We start from the raw sequence: 22,801 nt of genomic DNA, 5'->3' as shown, positions 1-22,801 counted from the left end.
TTAGTATTAGAATTAGTGGCATTTACCCAACCACTCAAACTGAACAGCATTTGTTTGTGGAAGAGGGGGCAGAGATTTGTGTTTACTCTTCCTCTGCCGACCCCTGCCTTGTCTCCTATGCTGTTCTTCAGGTTCTGCTGACTTCCAAACACATCTCCGTAGGCTGAAGCAGGAGAGGAAAGTGGGAGAGTCCTTCTCTGTGAAGTCTGCTGGTAGTTTGGATAAACATCAGCAAGTTTCCCGTCCCTTTTTAAATTACATCTTGAATGACATTTTTAACAATACCACTAGAATTAAAGTGAAAACAAAGGGATTCAGGGGCGTCAAATTCTTTTGTTACGAAGGCCAGATATGACATAAATGTAACTTGGCAGGGCAGGGCAATGTGTACCATAAAATGTAATGCCAGGTACCAGATATACAAACGTTATAGAAGACACATTGCCCTGTGTAATTAGTCGGAAAGCCGACTAATTATATTATTTTTTACTTAAAATACAAACATGCTTAAAACAATAATGCTCTTACAGTGTTTTCTTTTATTTAAGTCTGATAATTGGCACCACAGGACTAGGGTGGGGGGCTGCTTTGGCTGGCAAGCCTGCAGTGGGCTTGCCAGCCCAGATTGGGAAAGGGGGTGGCTGCCTCAGGCTTGCCAGCCAAGATCGGGGGGGGGGGGGGCTGCCTTGCAGGCCGGATAAAAGCTCTTAAGGGGCGGGATGCGCACCTGAGCCTGTATGTTTGACACCCATGTCCTAATTGATAGGTAAGTAAAGTGGGTAGCGCTTCCATCCACTGGAATACAGATTCAGAATGGTTACTTGTCCAAGAATACAATAACAGGTGTTTGGCTACTACTTGGGCATAAACACTGGGTTTTTCATATCCCATTTATTAAGATTGCACCGTAATATTTCCCACTATCTGTAGCACATATTTCATGTTACAGTTGTCTTATTTCTAACTTACTCACAGAAATATGGCCAAGGTTAAGCAAGAGTATTGTTAAGGCCCATAGCACAATAACCTATGCACACAATAGGGTTTACTATAACAAATGCCCTGCGGTTCCAGTGAGTAGGAGCCAGATTATAATTTTATGCAAGAGTGAAAAGCATTCTGATTTGAACATGCCTTCACTGTCTGCATATGATTTCACTGTTCTATTGCCAGCAACTTAGCATATTTACATACCAGGAAGCAAGTTGCGACTTATAAAAGCTTGTCACTGCTTATGGTGCCAATAGAGCCAGTTTTACCTTGCTGCTAACAGGACTGCCCACCTGGAATTAGCTAACTCCCTCTCATACTCCTGTGTCTGCAAATTACTAAGCAAAGTAGTGTGAATGATGGCAGACAGCACATGTAAGTTATCTTTAGTGTTTTAAACATAAAACACAAGATCACTTACGCATTTGTTTGATTGTTAAGGGGGTTGGGGTGGTGATGAATGTACGTCAACATTACTGAGAATATCAGTATATATTTCTGCACAGAAAGAAAAAGAAACCATCCAAAGAAAAACTTTATTCCATTAGGGCATGGATCACTGACTACACAGATTTTATAAGAGCACCTGAGACATCACATACAAGTCAGAACTACTGACATTCAGCCTTGGCCCAGTTTGTTCTACAGTCTTTAATGAGAGAACAGGCTTTAATGAGAGAATGCTTTTACTCAATAACATTATAATTACACGACTTTAAGAACAGGTTTACGAACCAAAACACACATTTCAAATAACCTTATATAGAGATAAATTTAAAACGAAGAATGTTTTGAGAGACCCCTTGTGTTATGCTACCTGAAATAGCAATTTTGCAGTTGTGTTTGGGCCATCAATATGAAATACACACAGAGGATTTGCAATCCTTAATTATTTTTATTTTGAAGTAGTCTCTGAGCAGCAAAGTACAGTGGATTTAATACACAGGCAAACTGTACTGAACTCTTCCAGAGTCCTTCAGTGCCTGCTACTGAAACGTATATTGCCCTCTCTATTCAGCTGCAAGTAGAGCATTCTAGAATCCTAACACCACGTCTCCATGGACAAGTCAGTTTGGTACGCTCTACAGTTCCTACGGGCTCAAGTCAGATTAGTCAGTTCTGACAAACAAACCTCCAGGCTTAAATTTGTTTTCATGCTATTGTCAGGCAAGGATACAAAAGTATGAATATGGAACAGTGGCCAAGCAAATATTCCAAGAGTATTGAAGGCATCTGCCTTTCCCTTTTGTCCTCAATATCTGATGTACAAAAGCATATTGCCACTGAACATGGAATAAATTTTGTTATTCATGAAGCACAGTTACAGATCCTCATGCAGAGAAGCAGGGCACACTGCTGTATCTGACAATCTTCACTTCAATGTAGTTACGGGGCCATCAGCACAAGAGGACTTGAACCACACAGCCTTTGAGAGCTCAGCTGGAGTTCTCCTCCTTGGAACTACTGCATCTACCCTTTTTTATCCTGTGGAAACACCCATTCCTTCTGAAACGTTCATGTTTTACTTTCCTTGGTTTTGTTATACTGAAAATAATCTTACTTGGAGAACATCAGAACGATTCTATGCCAAAGAATCTTGCTCCAGAAAAAAATACTGGTAATTCTGAACAACTTTATGCCACTCCATACACCTGTAAGGTAAAAAACACAGCTTTCTTCAAATAAGTCTCCCCACCAAGAGAATAAAATGTTTCTCCTTCCAAATATGCCACTACTTATATGCCAAATATGTCTCACTGTGGCCTAGTTTCCAAACAGTAAAAGAGTCTTTACAGTTCCATTTCATACTGCAGGACGGAATGGTTTCCTCCAACATGCCCTAATTCCTATACATAAAAAACTAGCATGTCAGGGATACAAGCTAGGCTATATCTCCCTTTCCAGAAACTGTTTTCTACATGCAGGGATTTTTTTCTTTCCATGGAGAAACATTCAACCATGTGAATTAAACAGACGCAGGTTTGCCACCACATCTAGGTCTGTAAGAACTATGTCATTAAGATTAAGAGCAATTACGAAGTTACAACATTATAAAATACATGATAAAATGTGTGAAATTAAAGTACCTCAACAGACCACCATGAGTTTACTGATAAGGAACAGGAACTGATGAATAAGGAGGCACATACAGTGGCTGACTGAAGATTAGTATACAGGCGGAGTCCATCCACACAGAAAGGCTGCAATGCACACATTAATGGATACTGTGCTATAGTACAATGATAACAACCACTGAACTCCTGGAAAATCCAGTTGTGATACAGCACAATGACAGGCTGCATCCACACATCATTGGGTATGGTGCCAACGAGGCATAAGCCAACCAAAGATAAGCACTTCTATGTGCCCTAGATTACAAACAGAGAAGACCTAAATACATGCTTAATTCTCCCACTGTAATCAAGAGGATTCAGGTTCTTAATTTTGGCCAAAGCAACTCCATAATGTCAGCCTCTCTTTTCAGTTGCAATGCACCTCCTGCGGGGGTTCTGTTACTTGGATCCAGTTGTACTCATCAGCCAGGTCTTCCTGCCCACTTTTCTGGAAAGGAACGGCAAGGCTACTGCTTTCCGTACAACGTGGCTTCCACTGCTTGATGGCCTGCTACCCTCGTTGTGTTGCAGAGCTTAGGCTAGAGCCACAAAAGTCCATGAAGATATACATTTGATATGTCTTCTTTCTGCTTATTTCAGAAGCAGGAGGACACTGGTAAGATTTCTTAACTGTCTCACTACATCAAAAGTCAAATGGTGACACTGTCCATGATCAGATTGTTTGGGGGCAAGTGTAAAGTGGGGGGTCGAGTGGAACTGGGCCCAAGTTCTTCACAAACAAGCTTCTAGGAAACTCTGCTAGGGGAGCTCTTTGTGGTAAGCAAAAGGGCAGCCTTTGCAGTCATCCAGCTGTCACCTCCTCAGTGAGTGGCACAGCTCTTCATACATCACTTGGTCCTAATGGGAATGAAAGGAAAGGGGGAGGGGGAGGGAGTCAACAACAATTTTTAGAAGGTGACATTGTACCACAGGGAAAATCGATGGAAGACAACCCTCTATGCCTACTGGCAAATACTGGATTATAGGTATTACAAAAAGAAAAATCAAGGTAGAAGAAGCAAAGTAGCTTTTCTTAGTTTCTCAAGGCCCTGAGTCTCTAGGCCTATTTGATTATTAAATAGGAAGTTGCACTAAGAGCCTTTGTACTCCAAATAGCAGCAACAGATTCCTCTGAAACACAAAGGCTGATGATATACTTGAGGTCTAGCTTGTGATCTGTCAGATCAGACTTGTTCGGATGGGAATGGTGAAACATTATATACCTTTAAAATGGTAAGTCAAAGTTTTCAAATACTTCATATACCTGACAAAAGGGAGCTCTAATAATAATTAACTTTATATCCCGCCCTCCTCCAGCTAAAGCCAGGCTCAGGGTGGCTCACATCATAATTTAAATATAGTATAATGAAACCAGTAATAAAATACATATTGCAATATAATAAAAATTAATACAATATTATACAATTTATCAAACAATGCTGAACATTTGCACAGATTGCCTAATTCATGGTGCCAAAATAATTTCCAGCAGGGAGAGATGTTTCTACAGCACCAATATAGATCTCATACCGCAGGGAGGAGAGATGGACCTCAGATTAGACTTAACTCAGAACAAATAAGAGGAAAGAGGCATAATAACCAATGAGGAACAGAAATGGGGGGAAAGGAGGGAGGAGAAGGGGGGACGGGAGGCCAGCATCTAGATATTACATTGCTGCCCTCAACCATAGGCCTGGCAAACATCTCCGCCAAAACAGGGAGGGACTGGGAGGCCCGGACGGCCTTCAGGGCAAAGTGGTCTGTCCATGGCACTATATCCATAGAAACTGGACCCACATCTACACCCACGGAGAAGATCAAATCCAGAGTGTGGCCCGCTTGATGTGTGGGACCCAATATAATCTGGGAGAGAGCTAGTACTGCCATGGATAACACTAGGTCCAAAGCCAAAGCTGAAGGTAGCCTCAACATGGATGTTAAAGTCCCCCAATACTATAAGCCTGGGGTACCTCAAGGCCCACTGCGAGACCCCCTCTACTAGGCTCAGCAGGGTATCTGGTGGTGTGTTAGGCAGTCGGTACACCAACATGATAGCCAAACTCTCCTTGGAGTCCCTCATCAGGCCAACATAGTCAGTGCTGGCAATCTTCGGGATGGGGATAGCCCTGAAGGAGAAAACTTCTTGAAAGAGAACAGCCCCTCCCCAACCCTTATTCCGGGACTGTTGGAGGACTGAGAACCCTGGGGGGTGGAATTAAGTTCTTTCAGGGTGATAGTTTCACCCTCCCTCACCAAGGTCTTGGTCACATATGCCAGGTCCACATCCTGTGCTGCAATATAATTCTGCGGTGAAGATGTCTTAATTTTATGGACCTGGCATTCAACTACATCAGTGTCGGAGAAGGGATAGTTGCCTTGACCCCTTCACCATTGTCTCTCGGGATGGGACGGAAATTGGAAGAAGACTGAGCATGACCATATCTCAGTCTTCTTCCCTTATACTTTCTCTCCCACTGCCATACCTCCCATAACCCCCAAACACAGAGATCCCTGATCCTTTGCTGGCCTTCCCAGCAGGATATCGGTCCATCTTGAACTCTCTCTCGAAAACTCATGGTCTGGGTGGAAAACCTGAGTGAAAACAGCCATCATATTTGGGGCTGTTCTAAATATGCCAGGTACATACTCCATACAGAGGCATAGAAATGACAACCTAGTTTGGCTGTAGGCACTTATGTCACTTTGAGCATACTAAAGGAAAGACAAAATATAAATCTGATAAACAAAATAGCAGTTTCCCTATTTTTTAAAAACTGTTGTCTCCTCCTCAGCGTAAGTCAACCAGATAAAAATATCAGAGAATTCCTTACCTTTCTTGAAATAGAAGATTTCACTTTCTTAAAAGCTTCTTCAAAGTGTTTCTTGTTAATCCTGATTTCTCCTGTGGATAATATAGCATAATAGAAGTAGAGAATCTTAAGAAGATCCTTCAATATCATGCTAAGGATCTGAATGTGCTGCCTGAACCCATTAATAAAAGTATTCAAGAGAGAGATTTAACGCAATACAATCTGTCATAGGTTTGCTTTCCTACTATGAATTTCTACCCACGTCTGTGGTGATTGATTCAGAACCATATACTGGGCCCAACCGCATGTTGCCAAGCTGAAAAACCGACATTGTTAATATAAGATGGGAACAATACGCCAATTATGCAAGTCTCACTGAGAACTTGTGATAAGGTAGGAGTTGATGAAGATTTGGATGCATCAAAATTAGCAAGGTTATGGTCAGTAGAATACCTTCTGCTGCTTTTTTACGCTGGACAATTTAGCTTTCCGGATCCCATCCGCTTAACTGGTTTAAAATGAGCCCAAATCCTGAACTGTCTGTAGTTTGCTCTGAGAGCTCAGTTAACACTCACTACATGAAGAACCTCAGGACCAACTATATGATTAGGGGAGATGCAGCTAACCTCCTCAGAATCAGCTAATTCCCACTGGCTAGGGCTAGTGGATGGTCAAACTGATAATCTGGCAATGAAATAGCATGGTGGATCAGCGTAAGCTCCCCCACCCCGCACAGATAACCTCCTTAATAAGTCAAGCCTTCCATGTAAGTGCCTTTCATGCAGAGGCCTGGTTCATGCAGACATTTTGGAGCCTACCCCTCCCCAAATGTATGAACCAGGATGCCCAGTGCATTTCACTAAGATGGACTCAGTTTTTCAAGTCTGCACTGCTGTTATCGCCTCTCTTTTTTCTTTCATGGCAGAGGGCAAAAGGTCTAAGGTTGTGAAGTATGAAACTTCTTGTAGTGTTCAGCTTTTGTCAGCTGATATTGGAGAAATGGAGCCTTTACACACAAGGCTCTAAGAACAAAGAACAGATAAGCCATCAGATCTAAACTAACTCTGAATTCCTATTTAAGGTGTCATCTTCACTGTGCTACTCCTTCCACAACCTAAGAGATAAACATGTGGAAAGATAGAGGAAAGCAAACACGGCCAAGAGAGTGTGTGTTTAAAACTCCATATGCATTAGAGGTGCCAAACTATTTTTTTTAAAGAACTTGGAGCCTGAACGACCTAATGCATAATTTATTATTTGTGTTTCATTTATCAATGCCTAGAATATATTCTAAAGTACTCCACCTCCTTGCCAAAACTCATACCTCTAAGTAGTTGGGCAATATTACTTCAAGCTACTATGTACCCCTAAAACAGTATTCAGAAATAAGTTATATAGTCACGGGTCATTGCATCATATTAAAAGGAGGGGGAAATCTCTCTCACTCAGATAAACAAGTCCCCACTTCTGCAAACTAAAGTTCTTTACAGTGATACTACCAGGGTAAACAAAACATCTGTGAGTGAGAGTAATTCAGTTTCCATAAAACATTATCTCTTGGATTTTCTACAAAGTCTACAAACAAAGGAGGTAATCATATTACTGTGATACACATCTCAGGCTCATTTCACAAAGGCTCCAACTACAGTGTAATTCTGTCGTAGATGTGGTCACTACTTACAGAGAGGAGCCAACCGGGGGTGGGGGGAACTGCCCACATCACTTGCCCAACTTGATTAGGAAAGGGCAGGGTATAAATTGAGTAAATAAATAAATCACTGAAGGCACAGAGAAGAGTTTTCTTCTGAGCTGTCGATCACATACTGTGTGCAGAAACAGGCTTTCCCGCATGGGCTGCCCTTTTGCATTGTCTGAAAGTAACCAATGGAACTGGTTTCTTTCACACCCTTCGCCGGACCATTGTTTCCATTACCTCAGTATTGCCCTCCAACTAGTAGTAGATCGTCAAGGTCTCATGCCCAGACAGTTCAAAGCCCAACTATCTGATATCCTTTTAATTGGAAGTGTTAGAAACAGAACGTGGGACTTTTTGTATATAAGGTGTGTCTATCACTGAGCTCTTGTACAACGTGAGAGCTGGAATTTGCCTGCAACTTCTAAGAGTGTGTATGGGGTGCTTCTGTAGTTTCTGCCCACACACTTAACCAATGCTGAAGTAAGAAACTGAGTACCTTTTTCTTCCATCAGAAATCAGTGCTATCTGTTCAGGAGTCTATCCTCATGGATGGTTGTTTTCATGCAGTATGGTCTTTGGGGAGGTTCAGAGGCACATGTCATTCCCCTTGCCCCTTCTCATAACTTGCAAAAGCAGAATTATGCTGAATGAGACTCACTCACACTGGTCATTTGTTACACGTGTACCAGCACTTCATTGCATGCTGGAAATGCCATTTATTATATATTTATTAAAATATTTCTATCCTGCCTTTTCCTCATCGCTCCTTGAAATATTGGCATCCTGTAAGAACTACTTTGGAGAAATGGTGCAGAGCATTTCCGTGTAAATATTTCTTCCTGCCTTTCTTTCTTACCACCTGGCTCCCAGACGGTTAAGGTAAGCACTTGAGGATAAGCCCTGGCAAGGAAATATTTTGCCTGTGGGCACATTGAGGGAACAACAGGGGTAATTAAATTATCACTGCTAATCTGGTCCTGTTAAAAGCGTCCAGCTGTGTTACACTGAAGAGGCTTATCTTTGGCCTATTAAAGGGCAGGAAATAGCAGCCTACAAGATCTTGATGGCTCAGAGACACTGGTGCCTTCCAAACAGCTACTAAGAACTGTGTGCCGAAGAATTCAGATAAAAGAGGAAATGAAGATACAGTGCCTCCCTTGTATAGCTGATGCTATAATGAAACTGGGGTGTGTGTGCTTTGGCCAAGACTAAGAAAAATGATGAATGGACATTAGCAGGAGTAAAATGACCCATGCGGCACCTGGTTTCAATGTATTTAAAATGAAAATAATTTTTTAAAAATTATTTTAAGACATGGCCCATGTTTTACAGAAGGTCAGTATTGCCATCTCCCCATAATGGAGATGGGGAAGATAAACTTTGTCTTGCATAAGGCCACCCAGTGAACTTATGGCAGGGTGAGAGTCAAACTTAGGACTTTTCGATTCACAGCACTGTCTTAGGCCCCTTCCTCACTAAAACCTCAGCACAGTTTTTCTTCATTGCTGTCTCATCTTTTTCTGAAGCAAGGTGGAAACGAAGATTTCAGGCAGCATTTTAATCCATTTTTTACTTGGCCATAACTTGTGTGCCCCTCCTTTCTTTTTCCTCCACAGATTTGTGCTATGTTGAGTTCCTGAAGTATACTTCTTTGCTGATTTCTCTTCCCAAGGTATCCACAGCGCACCTCCCTCCCCTGTCTGCAAAGCTTGGGGGTCAGGGGATCCTTGGAAAATATGTAGGATACAAAGGATGGTAGGAGTCCTGTGGTGCAGAGTGTTAAGCTGCAGTACTGCAGTCAAGAGGTCTGCTCATGGCCTGAGTTCGATCCCAACGGAAGTCGGTTTCAGGTAGACGGCTCAAGGTTGACTCAGCCTTCCATCCTTCCGAGGTTGGTGAAATGAGTACCCAGCTTGCTGGGGGTAAAGGGAAGATGACTGGGGAAGGCACTGGCAAACCACCCCGCAAACAAAGTCTGCCTTGGAAACGTCGGGATGTGACGTCATGGGTCAGGAATGACCCGGTGCTTGCACAGGGGACCTTTACCTTTTTACAAAGGATGGTGGTGGTGCAGCAGTGGGAAGGGGAAATCACCCAACCTCTTGAATGATGTCTCGTGCAAATCTATTCTGTAAACTCTTTCCATTCTGACTGGGAAGTAAAGACCCAGAGATCTTCATTCCTACTTGGGTCTGACGAAGGGAGCTTTGACTCTCGAAAGCTTATACCGTGAAAATCTTGTTGGTCTCTAAGGTGCTCCTGGACTGTTCTACTGCAGACCTTTCCTTTATCCCTTAGAAGCTCATTGCTCTTGAGTAGCACAGTTTTGAATCTAATGTTTGAGGGATATAAGGACTGAGATAAATGTAGCCTTGGGATCCCTATCACTTAATAAAAAAGGCATATCAGACACAGAGGCATTGGATTTATGTATTAAAAGAGAAGATATTTCGTGCTCTAAAGTCCTACTGGCAGAAAATAGCGAAGACTTGAAGTGACTACTGCTGAAAGTTAAAAGAGAAAGTGCCAAAGCAGGACTGCAGCTGAATATCAGGAAGACAAAAGTAATCACTACAGGAGAATTACACAATTTTAAGGTAGACAATGAAATTGTTGAAGACTTTCTATTCCTTGGTTCCATCATCAACCAAAAGGGAGACTGCAGCCAAGAAATCAGAAGGAGATTGAGACTGGGAAGGGCAGCCATGAAGGAGCTAGAAAAGATTTTGAAGTGTAAGGATGTGTCACTGGCAACCAAGATCAGGTTAATTCATGCCATCATATTCCCTATTACTATGTATGGGTGTGAGAGCTGGACAGTGAAGAAAGCTGATAGGAAGAATGTAGATTCCTCTGAACTGTGGTGTTGGAGGAGAGTGTTACAGATACCCTGGACCGCCAAAAAAAAAAAAAAAATCAGTGGGTTTTAGAACAAATCAAGCCTGAACTGACCCTAGAAGCTAAAATTACTAAACTGAGGCTGTCGTACTTTGGACATATTATGAGAAGACAAGAGTTACTGGAAAAGACAATCATGCTAGGAAAAGTTGAAGGCAGCAGGAAAAGAGGAAGACCCAACAAGAGATGGATTGACTCTATAAAGAAAGCCACAGCCCTCAATTTGCAAGATCTTAGCAAGGCTGATAAGGATAGGACACTTTGGAGGACATTGATTCATAGGATCACCATGAGTCGGAGGCGACTTGACGGCACTTAACACACACACACACACACACACACACACACACACACACACACACACACACACACACAGAGAGAGTCCTCAAGAGAACATGAGCTAATGAGTCAATGGAGCCAGAAGAGCATGGACAAGTCCTTTCTGAGTATGGTAAATTCAAAATTCTGCTTTGCATAACCATAAAAGGGTTAGCGTTTAATCTAGCTAGAAAGAAGGCTCTAGAGAGGTGAGGAATTGTCAAAAAGTAGGTATAGGCAGGCAAACCTTGTGGTGGTGGTATTCTGAAAATCTGAGATGAGCAAACACGACGAGCACTCTATTGCAGACCAACACGGCTACGCTCGGATACTCTTTCCATTTGTGGTTCTTTGGACCCGAACCTCCAAAGATTGGTACTGTTTATTTAATTCATTTGGGCTTGGAAAACCAAGTATAAAGATATCTATAGTTAGTAAAGGTGTGAGGGATGGTTGGCCACTCCCAGTCTAACACCACATAGCAAGGCAGGTTTGGGGGGGGTGGCCTGTGAAAGGGAGAGGTTCTAGGTTTTCTTGTTTAAACAAGTGACTCAAGTACCAAAACAACTAGTGTGATCAGCAATAACTCACAAATGTTAAGTTCCTGTAGAGTCAAAGAACTCCACTGACAAAACAAGAATTCCTGTAAAAATTATCAATCTGAAAATAAAGTCCTTAGGGCTGCAACATTTAATCTACGAAATGTTTAATTAACTCCATACAGGTCAATGTTCAATGAGGAGGCTGTGAGTTAAACACGCCTGTTTTCAAGGAGTACGTAGTTCAGAAACCCATCAGGAAAAAAATTACTGATGATATAAAGACATCTAAAACATCAGCTTGCTGGGGGTAAAGGGAAGATGACTGGGGAAAGCACTGGCAAACCACCCCGCAAACAAAGTCTGCCTTGGAAACGTCGGGATGTGACGTCACCCCATGGGTCAGGAATGACCCAGTGCTTGACAGGGGACCTTTACCTTACCTGTAAAACATCATTTTCTAATTCAATCAAGGAACACTTCAGATTATTAATCTGCAGTTTATACAGCCCTATTTAGGTCATGGTGTATTATTACATTAACAGGGAATGAAAAAGAAAATATTAAAAACAGCCTTTCCCTTTAAAAATGAATGCTTCCCCCCCGGTTTAAATTATAATTTCACTCATACTTCCTGCAGTATCTCAAAAAGGCACCAAGTTTGGACACACATTTAGAATGATCTGATGAGGCTGAGAGAGTGGGTAGAGAGAATTTTTCTCCCTCTCCTGAATACTAGAACTCAGGGGTACCCAATGAAATTGATGGGCAAAAATTCAGGAAGTACTTCTTTACTCAACAAGTGATTCAAGTGTGGAATTCACAGTCAGAGGACGCAATGATGGCCACAAGCACAGATGGCTTAAATTTATTTATCAGGTTTCAAATTCCGCCCCTTCCCGGCAAAGCTGGCTCAGGGCAGTTCACAACGTATTCCAAACAATTAAAATGTAACAAGTTAAAATTCTCCAGCATCTATTAAAATTCAGGCAATGTTTGAGAGAACCCTGTCCTTACCTGTCCTGCTCAGGGTGTTGTGCACCACCATTTCTTGCCTCAGGGCACAGACAGAAGCTTCCCGCACTAGAGCTGAAAGGTCTGCTCCCCTATAAGTACAGAAAAGTGAATAAGGCAACAAGCCACTTCAAGGTACCACTCTTCATTAAGACAAAGAGTTTCCAGATGGCCTATATAAAATAATATACTATCTTTACTTTTTTGAGACATTTCCATTTATTCCTAGCTAACCTCCTTTAAGGAGCCCCGTGGCGCAGAGTGGTAAAGCTGCAGTACTGCAGTACAAGCTCTGCTCAAGACCTGAGTTCAATCCCGGCGGGGGTCGGTATCAGGTAGCCGGCTCAAGGTTGACTCAGCCTTCCATCCTTCCAAGGTCGGTAAAAGGAGTACACAGCTTGCTGGGGGTACAGGGAAGATGACTGGGGAAGGCACTGGCAAACCACCCCGTAAACAAGGTCTGCCTAGGAAACGTCGGGATGTGACGTCACCCCACGGGTCAGGAATGACCCAGTGCTTGCACAGGGGACCTTTACCTTAACCTCCTTTTGTTGTTGTGACTAAAAGATAGTAAATAAAACCCATTATAAATATATATATTTAGATAGTTTACCACTTTCTCTGGTGTGGGTTTCTAGTAAAATTATATTCAATTAAAAAACTTCCTTTAAAGCAGAAACCCTAGCTTGGGTACCCTAAACATTCTGGGTGGCATCCTCTGTTGATGCTGTAGCCCTTACTGCCTTTGTAACGTTCCTACTCTACGTCCTTGTACTTCTGGCATCAGAACCCACCATACTTTGATTCTGTAAGATAATTCTATTGTATATGGATCTGTCACATTTAATGGCAGTACAATACAGGATGTCAAAAGTCTAGGCGAAGAAGGGAAGGAACAGAATGGAGGTCTGAATCCAGAGGCTTATTTCTGGTCCTAATTTATAATGTGGCAGCACACTGATTTTTAATTAGATTTTAATTATATTTTATTAGATTTTTATCCATTCCTATACCCTCCAAGGCAAGACTCAGGGTGGATCACAGCATAATGATGGCTCCCACTGAGGGGCCTTGAAAGGGAAAAGAGGTCCGGAAAAAGACATCATAAAGCCTGGTAAGTAAGTCTACAAAAGTTACCAGTGCACAAAGGGTGGGATCCAGAAGTGCTCTCCATGACTACAAGGGGCACCTTTGAATCTACTCCCCATTGCTTTTACTGGCCTCCTGTCCCCATGTTCCCTAACCTGGGTGGCCCAGGCTAGCCTGATCTCATCAAATCATGGAAGCTAAGCAGGGTCAGACCTAGTTAGTACTTAGATGGGAGATCCCCAAGGAAGTCCAGGGTTGCTACATGGAGGCAGGCAGTGGCAAACAGCCTCTGTTCGTTTCTTGTCTTGAAAACCCTGTAAGTCAGCTGCGACTTGAGAGCACTTTACATACATACAAACGTCCCCATGTTCCTATGTCCCTTCTCCCCTTAATTTATCTTATTACTGTAGCACCCCATACCATCAAGCATTTTGTTCATAAAAGTTCCTCCCCCTCCCCCAAGGATTTCCAGAGCAAACAGCAGATAACTTGGGGAAGGAGGAGGTAGGGAAGGATCCACCCCATCAACTCTTTCCATGAACTTTTCCACTGAATTCAACCTATATGTTATACTTGCTCACTGGTCACGTGCCTGTAAAACAATAGAATTCCTCTGGCCCAAACAGGTTTTCTCTGGTTTCAAAACCATCATTTCCAAGGGTGGAATGTTTACCTGACTCTATGGACCTGCTGGTACATGTTTGTGCATACAGAGTTTTTAAGGCTCCCCAGCCAGCAGAGGTGAGGCAGATGGCCACAATAAAGGATTTTTTTTGGGGGGGGGGAGTCCTTGGTCATTCCCAAACTTCTGAACTCCTTTCCTTAGGAGACTCAGCTTTAAGAGTCTGGTAAAAACGCTGGCATCTCAAAGGGCTTTTCGACAGGCTAACAACCCAACACACCCTTGACCCTTAACTGACTGACTTGTTCTGATCTTTGCTGTGTTTGTACTTTGGTCCTGCTGTTCCAGCCATTACCAGTTTTAAATTAACTGTATTGATTATTATATCTTTTTATAATATAATAACAATAATAAATTTTATTTGCACCCTGCCCTCCGGGCTCAAGGTGGCTAACATCATGTAAATACAAAATATAATATACATGTTTAAAACCAATCTAAAATCACAACTAATAATCTTATACTGATGGCACTCAAACTACTCCACCTTAGGGAGGAGGTTATCTCAAGGTGGCCGGGCATCAATACCCACTATCGATGTTACTCTAACTGGGGGAAAGGTGGGAGGATGGAGACGGAAAGGCACAGGGAAAGGGGAATAACAACGGGAAAGAGGAAGGATGGGAAAAGAGGGAAACAGAAGGGAAGGACTAGAGGAAAGGACCAAGGAGGGATGCGAAAGGGAGGGAGAAAACTTATATGAACTTTAATTTTGTTGCTGGCTTTGCTATACATATGGCTTGTAAGGCACCTTGAGGATCCTTCGAGACAGAAAGATGAGGTAGAAATGTTACATTTGAAAAAAACCAGCATTGGTAAAACTTCATCTTTAATTGGGTCAAGCCATGGTTATATACACGTGTGTAAGGGAAGCAATGGTGACAACATTTCTGCCTTAATTATTTTCGTATTTCATAAGCAATCCCATTAATTACACAAAAAAAGTGTTACTCTCTCTCTCTCTCTCTCTCTCTCTCTCTCTCTCTCTCAAAATGAGTTGGGCTGATTTAGTATCAGTAACTCACACCTTTGGGCACTCTGCAGGAGAGGTTTGGAAGTGGATGAGTGAATGACAATTTAAAAACCAGACCTCTCTGTTCTCGTTATGTCTGGGTTCTTCCACCACTTTGGGAAAGATACATTCTTTGCTCTCTCACAAGGAATGTGAACTTGGCTAAATTCTCAGAACCCTATACCAATCACGCTTCCTTGCACTCTTCTGAAAGAACACATTTCATTGGTTCAGAAGCTGTGCTTCATTGCAACCATGCACACTTAGGGTAAATCAAAAGGGGAAGTGGTCTTTGCTAAGAAAAATTTAATACATTTCAGTAGTGCCAGGATCCAGTGGACATGAGCAGGCAACAATCTGGACATGGAAATACATTAATGGTTAAAAAGATAAACAAAAGAACACTTGAACTGATATACTTAGTCCCTGCTAATGAAAATGCAAAAGTATGAAATAAAAATGAATAACTGCTATGGGAGGTAAGAAGTTAAAAGGAAAGACTGACTTACGTGTAACAGTTACAACGGGGATCATGAGCTATTTCCTCAAGGTCCACATCAACATCAAATGGGGGGCGCGTTCCATCCTACAGAAGATGAGAAGCTGTTTAGATATAAGGAGCACCAAATGCTGTTCTCCATCTGGGTCTTGCCTACAGGGTCCTAGAACCAAAACCGCATATTCATATATCTACTCCCAAAACTTTTTAGTACATACAATTCTTAAATTGTCGACGGTCAGATTAGACAAGGCAGAGCTTATGGATCCAGCAATGTTTAATGAGATATTTTAGTTGCATGTAAAATCCAATTAGGGTTGGAGATGAGAAGGGGGGGGGCTAATACTTGCACCCCTACACATTTCTACCACTAACAAGTGTCCTCCCCCATGCTCCTATTTGTTGTGGATGGGAAAAGAGATAAGCTCTTGTCTTTCTTTTTCTTCCAAAGCTAACAGAAGTAAAGGGAGTCCAAGTTCAGTAAGTGAAATTATGTGGGGTTGGAACAATTAACCCCAGTTTCCTCTGATCTGTATTGGGGCATCTGAAATTTACCATTTTCAAATACAAGGAAGATTCTACCACATCTATCCTAGTATCTCGTCTGCTTTGAAGTAATAGCTGGCTTGAGACATTTGCAGGTTCTTAGCCTGAAGACTTTGATGGTTTACAGCTCCTAGCTTATTTTGTAAACCAGTCACTGCAAAAAGCTAGTTTTCATGCAATGGCTTTTAATGGATCCCTTAAAAAATTATACTCATTTTTCATACACCAGTAAACAAAACACAGAGAGAGTATTCCATACATCAATGATCATACATCCAGTTCAATTTAAAAAGACAGAAAAGTAAAAAAAAAAGAAAGAACCCATACTCTTACAAGAAGCATAAGGAGAATACAACCAAAAAGAACACAAAGGAACTATCAAATCTATAATAATACACACTCTACTTCTAGACAGCATAAATGAAAAGAGTGGTACATGAAAGTCATTTTGTTCCTAGGAAAATGGTAACAGCACAAAATGGAGAAGAATAGAACTGCAAGAAAAGGGCTGCCCTTAAAGGTTTTCATAATGCAACAGACAGGGCGTTATTTCCATATTGGTCAATATGGTATAATAAACCCCCATACAATCAGAAGCACTCTTCCTTGCTATGGATAGTACTTGCACTAACAACAACAACAAAAATAATGCATCATTCAAAGTCATTAACAATCACAGGGTGAAAACTGAACGAATTGCCCAATCTGTAGGTTGCATGACTGGGCATTAGGGCACCTAACTTCCCAGATATAAAGCTCTCCAGTTCAGGCCGCAACTCAAGATGGCTGAATAATCCTAAGAGTGCTGGTACACATGCAGCTGTAATTCACCATATGTGCCAGTAATGAATAATAGAACGTAGACAATTGTACTTCTCGATTCCAGTATTACATCTGCCTAGATCTTGTAAAGCAGATAGAGGAGGAGGAGAAGAGTTCGGGGAACCTGTCTTTCTGCAATGAGCTGTTTCTCAGCAGAAATGAATGTCTAATTCAAAGTCTGAGTTGGACAAGCTGCATCAAGCCAAAGCACGTTCATTCCATCACAGCTCAGAAAGATACACGTTGCACAACACAATCTGTGCATGTAATGTCATCCCACTGCCTTGCCACGCTTAAAGTTCATTTTCTCCCAACAAAGCATTTCAGACATATTCACAAATATCTGCTATAATCAAGGCTACAGCTTTATTCTAGAAGTAAAGGCCACATCTTATGATACAGTTTGTATCTACAGATTCTGAATACAAAACTCACTTACAATGCCATCCTAAGCAGAGTTACACCATTTTAAGCCCATTTACTTCAACAGAAGGGTGTAAAGTCCAAAACTATAACAACTGCAATTTAAGAGTGCCAGGGGAAACCAACTCAAAACTCCAGATTCTAAAATAAGTAGATCTGGGTGACCCCTGCACCACAAGCTTTAAGAGGAGGGCTCACTTGGAGGGCATTAAGAGGGGAGTGGACATGTTCATGGAGGAGAGGGGTATTCATGGCTATTAGTTAGAATGGATACTAGTCATGCTGCATACCTATTCTCTCTAGTATCAGAAGAGCCTGCCTATTATTTTGGGTGCGGTGGAACACAGGCGGGATGGTGCTGCTGCAGTAGTCTTGTTTGTGGCTTCCTAGAGGCACCTGGTTGGCCACTGTGTGAACAGACTGCTGGACTTGATGGGCCTTGGTCTGATCCAGCAGGGCCTTTCTTATGTTCTTATGATGTTCAAGCAGACTAGCAAGTTTCACAAGTTCTTACAATGAAGAATATGTGTTTCTTTTCCCTATTTAAATACTATAAGAAAATATATTCCAAGACTGAAATACGTACAGAGAAATAGGGACTAGCTGCATTACTCATCTGAACCGGTACTTCACATATAGCTGTTTTTACAGCAAAAACTTTATAATTTTTTTCAGGCAATCCAAGCAGGTGTCAGAAATACAGTCAAATTAAAGCTTAACTCAACAAGAAGCATGCTTCAAGCTAGTTAACAAAGCTTCTTTGGTTAAAGGTACAGAATTGTTTTATTCTGATACAATATCAGCTCTGAATACAAATCAAAGTTAGGTTAAAATAATAAAATAAAATAATAAAAGTTGATGATTCTGGGGGGGATGATTTGAAGAAGAGGAGGAAAGATCTTCTATGGGGAAAGGTTTTCAATTAGCCGTTTATGAATCCCACTAGACTGGAGGCAAAATTTGGCTACTTGAATGGTTAGCTACTTGAATGGAATTGTACCTTTTAGCAATTTTAGTTTGACAAATAACATGAATAAAAAACTCAGGATCTTCTGGAGTGACGGTGCAGAGCAGAAAGGAAAAGGTCTAGGCCAGTGGAGGGGAAGCTGAAAAACACAGGGGACATGTGGTCAAATTTAGAGCATATTTACATGTATTGGTAATATGCCGATCAAGAGCTATGATTTTGTACTTTTTGTTCAAGACCATACATAACATTGGAGCAGGAGCTGTACGGGGGATACTTGATAGGGACAGTGAATTTACAGGAGGAACATACATTTGGCCATCATCTCCTCCCTGATCATGCAGCACTGACAGACACAAAACTCTCAGCAATTCCAAAGGAAGATACACTGAAAATTATTTCATATTCTGGAATGTTAGATTGCTCTGACTTCCCTTGAATCTGAAAAGATCAAGTCATCATATGGGGGTGGGGGGTGGAGAATACTTTTTCTCCAAATATCAAAATACTTACTTTAGTGATTGTCTTTAAAATGGCAAGGCGATCCAAAGGTGGTGGCAAACCTACATAGAGTGTTTTATCCAACCTTCCTGGGCGTAAAATAGCTGGGTCTATAATATCTGATGGAGACATAATAAAAGAATATCAGACATTGAAAGAACCTTCATGTCAAATATTGGGGGATGTTTTGGAGAGCAGAACTCTGCATTTTCAGAAGAAACCACCTGACCTCAGTAAGTAAGAGGGATGCCATAGCTTATGAGGTGGAAGAAGGGTTGATGTTTATACCCTGCTTTTCTCTACCTTTAAGGAGTCTCAAAGTGGCTTGCAATCACCTTCACTTCCCCTCCCCACAACAGACACCTTGTGAGGTCAGTGAGGCTGGGAGAGTTCTGAGAGAACTGTGACTGGCCCAAGGTTACCCAGCAGGCATCATGCTCCGTGCCCCTTTGCCTCTGGAGCTTAAGTGAAGGAGCACAAAAGCATGTTCTGTTGAGACATCCAGACTGTGGAATTTCTTCGCCATAGATGTTATTTTCCCAGTTGGGTGTGTACTGAAAAAATCACATATATGCTGCAGCTTTAATTTACATTCTGCATGTGGTTGTTGCGGCAAAACGAGGGTTCGTGGATGAGAGAGACCCGAGACCGTTAGTCGAGAAAACAGTTTTATTGCAGCTGCGGCTCAGCCGCCTTAACAAGCATAAAGACTGAGCCCCAATTGTACTGGGGAATGAACTTTTATCCTAGTTCCATGCTAAAACATGACACGTCAACTTTTGGTGCTTATGTGGTAGTTTCACAGAGTCAGGAGCACAGCGGTTCCATCCAGTCCCCTTTATCATTCACCATGACTTTTCCCCCACTGACTCAATACACAGTCTTGTACTGCAGCAGGCTTTTCCCCTGCTGTCTCATGGTGAAACAGGCACTCGCTTATGTATAATAACTAAGATTAGCCACAATTATCTCCTGTTAATAAAGGATTCTCACCTGGCCTGTTGGTGGCTGCCATAATGAAAACCTGACGACGGGATTCCAGGCCATCCATCTCTGTTAGCAACTGGTTCACCACGCGGACACTGGCGCCTGCCTGTAAAAGCAAACATGCTCAATATGAAGAGGTGACAGGGAAAGAAGCGGGAGAGAGAGTGATGTGACATCTGCTGAATCTGTTGGTGAAGCTCCCTTCTACTTTCATAGAAGCATAGAGTTGGAAGGGTCCAACAGGATCATCGAGTCCAGCCTCATACACAATGCAGGAAATTCACATCTATTTCCCCCCCACACCCCCAGTGACCCCTACTCCATGACCAGAAGATGCCCTCCCCCCCCCAAATCCTCCAGGATCCTTGGCCAATCTGGTCTGGAGGAAAATAGCTTCCTGACCCCAAAGTGGCCATCAGCATTTCCCACAAGAGCCAAACACCAGCCATAAAACAATTCCTGTGACTGGGCAAAGAGCACTGTTCCTCCTCTAACCTGTAATCCTATCTGCCACTGCCTTTTACCCCCCTTCCACCTGCTTCATGGGAAACCTGCTAAGGGGGGGTGGGGTGGGAAACAAGGTTGTTGAACTTCACATCTGAAGCCAAACAACGTTGTAAAGTAACTGCTCTGATAGGGGGAACTGTACTGTTCTGTTTGACCAAACAGTTCTGCTCCTATTTGCCTAATAGAAATGCCTAATCTTCCCTCCCTCCTGTTGCCCTGGAAACTTCCAAACACATGAAAAGGGCAACTTTGAATCCCTTTAACTGCAGCTATTTGGCATTCCTGAATAATCCCGAATTTTTCCAGTTTTTTGGTATCAGAATGACCGGCTGCATAGGAGCATTCCCTGATGTGTATTCGGCTGAAAAAAACACATTAAAAATACTTTTATTTTTGGGGTATGTTTTTGGCTCGGATACACCAGAATGCACATCTCTACTGGTTAAATAAAGTTAAGGAAATGTATGTTATTAAAACTAACCTTACTGCAAAAATCCCAAGACATTTAAAGGGTTACAAGAATTTGGAATTCTGTAATTTTGAAAAAAATGGCTATTAATATAGTAACATGAATAATCAGTGTAATTAACCTAATTTTGACTTTTGAAGGTGTTTGTATAGGTTAGATCATATACTTTTGTTACATATTTTCTGTAATTAAATCTTTTAATAAAAAAGGTTCAGCAAAATAAAAAGACAGGTAAAAACAGTACTCTAGGCCACACAACTTTTTATATCCTTGCTTCAACTACCTTCTTGATCACCTATATCACTGTTGACTCTTTTGCTAACTAGTTTCAACCTGTCATTGCAATCATAAAAACAAACTGTATGGATTTCTTAAGAAGGGAAACAGTACATTTACAAAGAAAAATACCGTATATACTCGTGTATAAGCCGAGTTTTTCAGCCCAAAAAAAGGGCTGAAAAAGCCGGCCTCGGCTTATACACGGGTCAATACGGTAGAAGGGGGGAGGGGGGAGGGGGGAGGAGGGAACTTGCCGCCGCCGCCGAGCCACCGCCATTTTCTCCTGCCGGGAGGGGTCTTGGGCAGCCTCTCTGCAGCCGCAGAGAGACTGCCCTGACCCCCCCAGGCCCCCACCGCCATTTTCTCCCGCCGGGAGGAGCCCTGGGCAGCCTCTCTGAAGCCGCAGGGAAGCTGCCCTGGCCCCCCCCGGCCCCCGCCGCCATTTTCCCCCACCGGGAGGGGCCCTGTGCAGCCTCTCTGCAGCCGCAGGAAGGCTGCCCCGGTCCTCCCCGGCCCCCGCCGCCATTTTCCCCGCCGGGAGGGGCCATGGGAGGGCCCTGCCCATCGCGCCGCTACCGCCCATGCGCCTGGGCGCCTTCCTCTGGCCGGCAGCGGCCTGGAGGGGCCTCCTGCCGGCCCAGGAAGGACGCGCCGCCGCCGCTTCGCCGCCTCTTCAGGTAAGTAGTGGGTTCAGGGGCTTTTCCCCCTCCCCCCCTTGGATGGCACTGGGGTTGGGGTGGGTCGGGAGGGCCTGGGAGGCGGCGGGAGGGCGACCTGGGGCAGGGGCCCTGCCTCTAAAATGGCGGCCGCCATTTTAGAGCGCAGCATTGCGGGTAAAGGAAATTTCTTATTGCCCCTCGGCTTATACGCGGGTCAATAAGAAATTCCCTTTTCTGGCCTCTAATTTGGGGGGGTCGGCTTATACTCGGGTCGGCTTATACCCGAGTATATACGGTATAACAAACAGTCACCTGTTTACAACCTTCTATCTTCTAGAGTCATGGCTTGCACACACAGGATCCCAACTAAAGTTGGAGTTTTCCACACTAGTCCAAGGCTCATCTTCACAACGAACAGCTAGTTCTAGATCCCTGAATTAAGACTCTCTGCTTAGGCAATTCAGTCAGACACTGCCCTCTCTCAGTGAGTGCAAATTCATTCTGGAAGGATTTGAATCCACAAACTTACACCACCACTATCATTCCTCACTCCTATCTCTAAACTCTTCCCAGAGATGTTTGCGTGCAGTAAGAAACACTTGTTCTGACACATTAGCAACCCAAGACCCCCATTTGGATTTCAGACCCTCAAACTCTTCCCCTTTTCCCACATTGGCACCTGCAATGTGTTCGACAGACCCTTTTGAAAACTAAACATGCTTCTGGCATCTTATACCCTCAAAACAATACAGCAAGAACCACTTCTAAAAAGCAATTTTGAATAGCATGCTTATACTGTCTGTACGTGGCCTTCAAAAGGGTTCCCCAACCTGGCACCTGTGGGTGCCACAGGTTCTGCCAGTACTTCCCCTGGTGCCTGCTGAGCTTGTCAGAAAGTGGGCAGGACCATTGTAAGGCAGAGTGTGGTTATTGGATGCCTTCATTCAAATGGAAGGGATTTCAACGACTGCAACAGCAGC

At 42.9% G+C, this 22,801-nt stretch overlaps 1 protein-coding gene across 1 annotated transcript in view; it reads right to left on the bottom strand.

The window, feature by feature from the left end:
- Positions 1–3,917: 3,917 nt before the first annotated feature.
- NVL (nuclear VCP like) overlaps positions 3,918–22,801 on the bottom strand; it is a 54,430-nt gene continuing 35,546 nt past the window's right edge. The window contains exons 18-23 of the mRNA XM_056852544.1: positions 19,914–20,013; positions 18,933–19,039; positions 15,672–15,748; positions 12,383–12,471; positions 5,936–6,006; positions 3,918–3,962 (exon numbers count right to left, since the gene is read on the bottom strand). Coding sequence (XP_056708522.1) covers positions 3,918–3,962; positions 5,936–6,006; positions 12,383–12,471; positions 15,672–15,748; positions 18,933–19,039; positions 19,914–20,013 — 489 coding nt within the window. The remainder of the gene's footprint in view (positions 3,963–5,935; positions 6,007–12,382; positions 12,472–15,671; positions 15,749–18,932; positions 19,040–19,913; positions 20,014–22,801) is intronic.

This window comes from Euleptes europaea, chromosome 7, assembly GCF_029931775.1.
Source record: "Euleptes europaea isolate rEulEur1 chromosome 7, rEulEur1.hap1, whole genome shotgun sequence".
In the NCBI taxonomy this organism is placed as follows: domain Eukaryota; kingdom Metazoa; phylum Chordata; class Lepidosauria; order Squamata; family Sphaerodactylidae; genus Euleptes; species Euleptes europaea.
The sequence above is the reverse complement of the archived record's forward strand: the minus strand, read 5'-3'. Positions and strand labels throughout refer to the sequence as shown.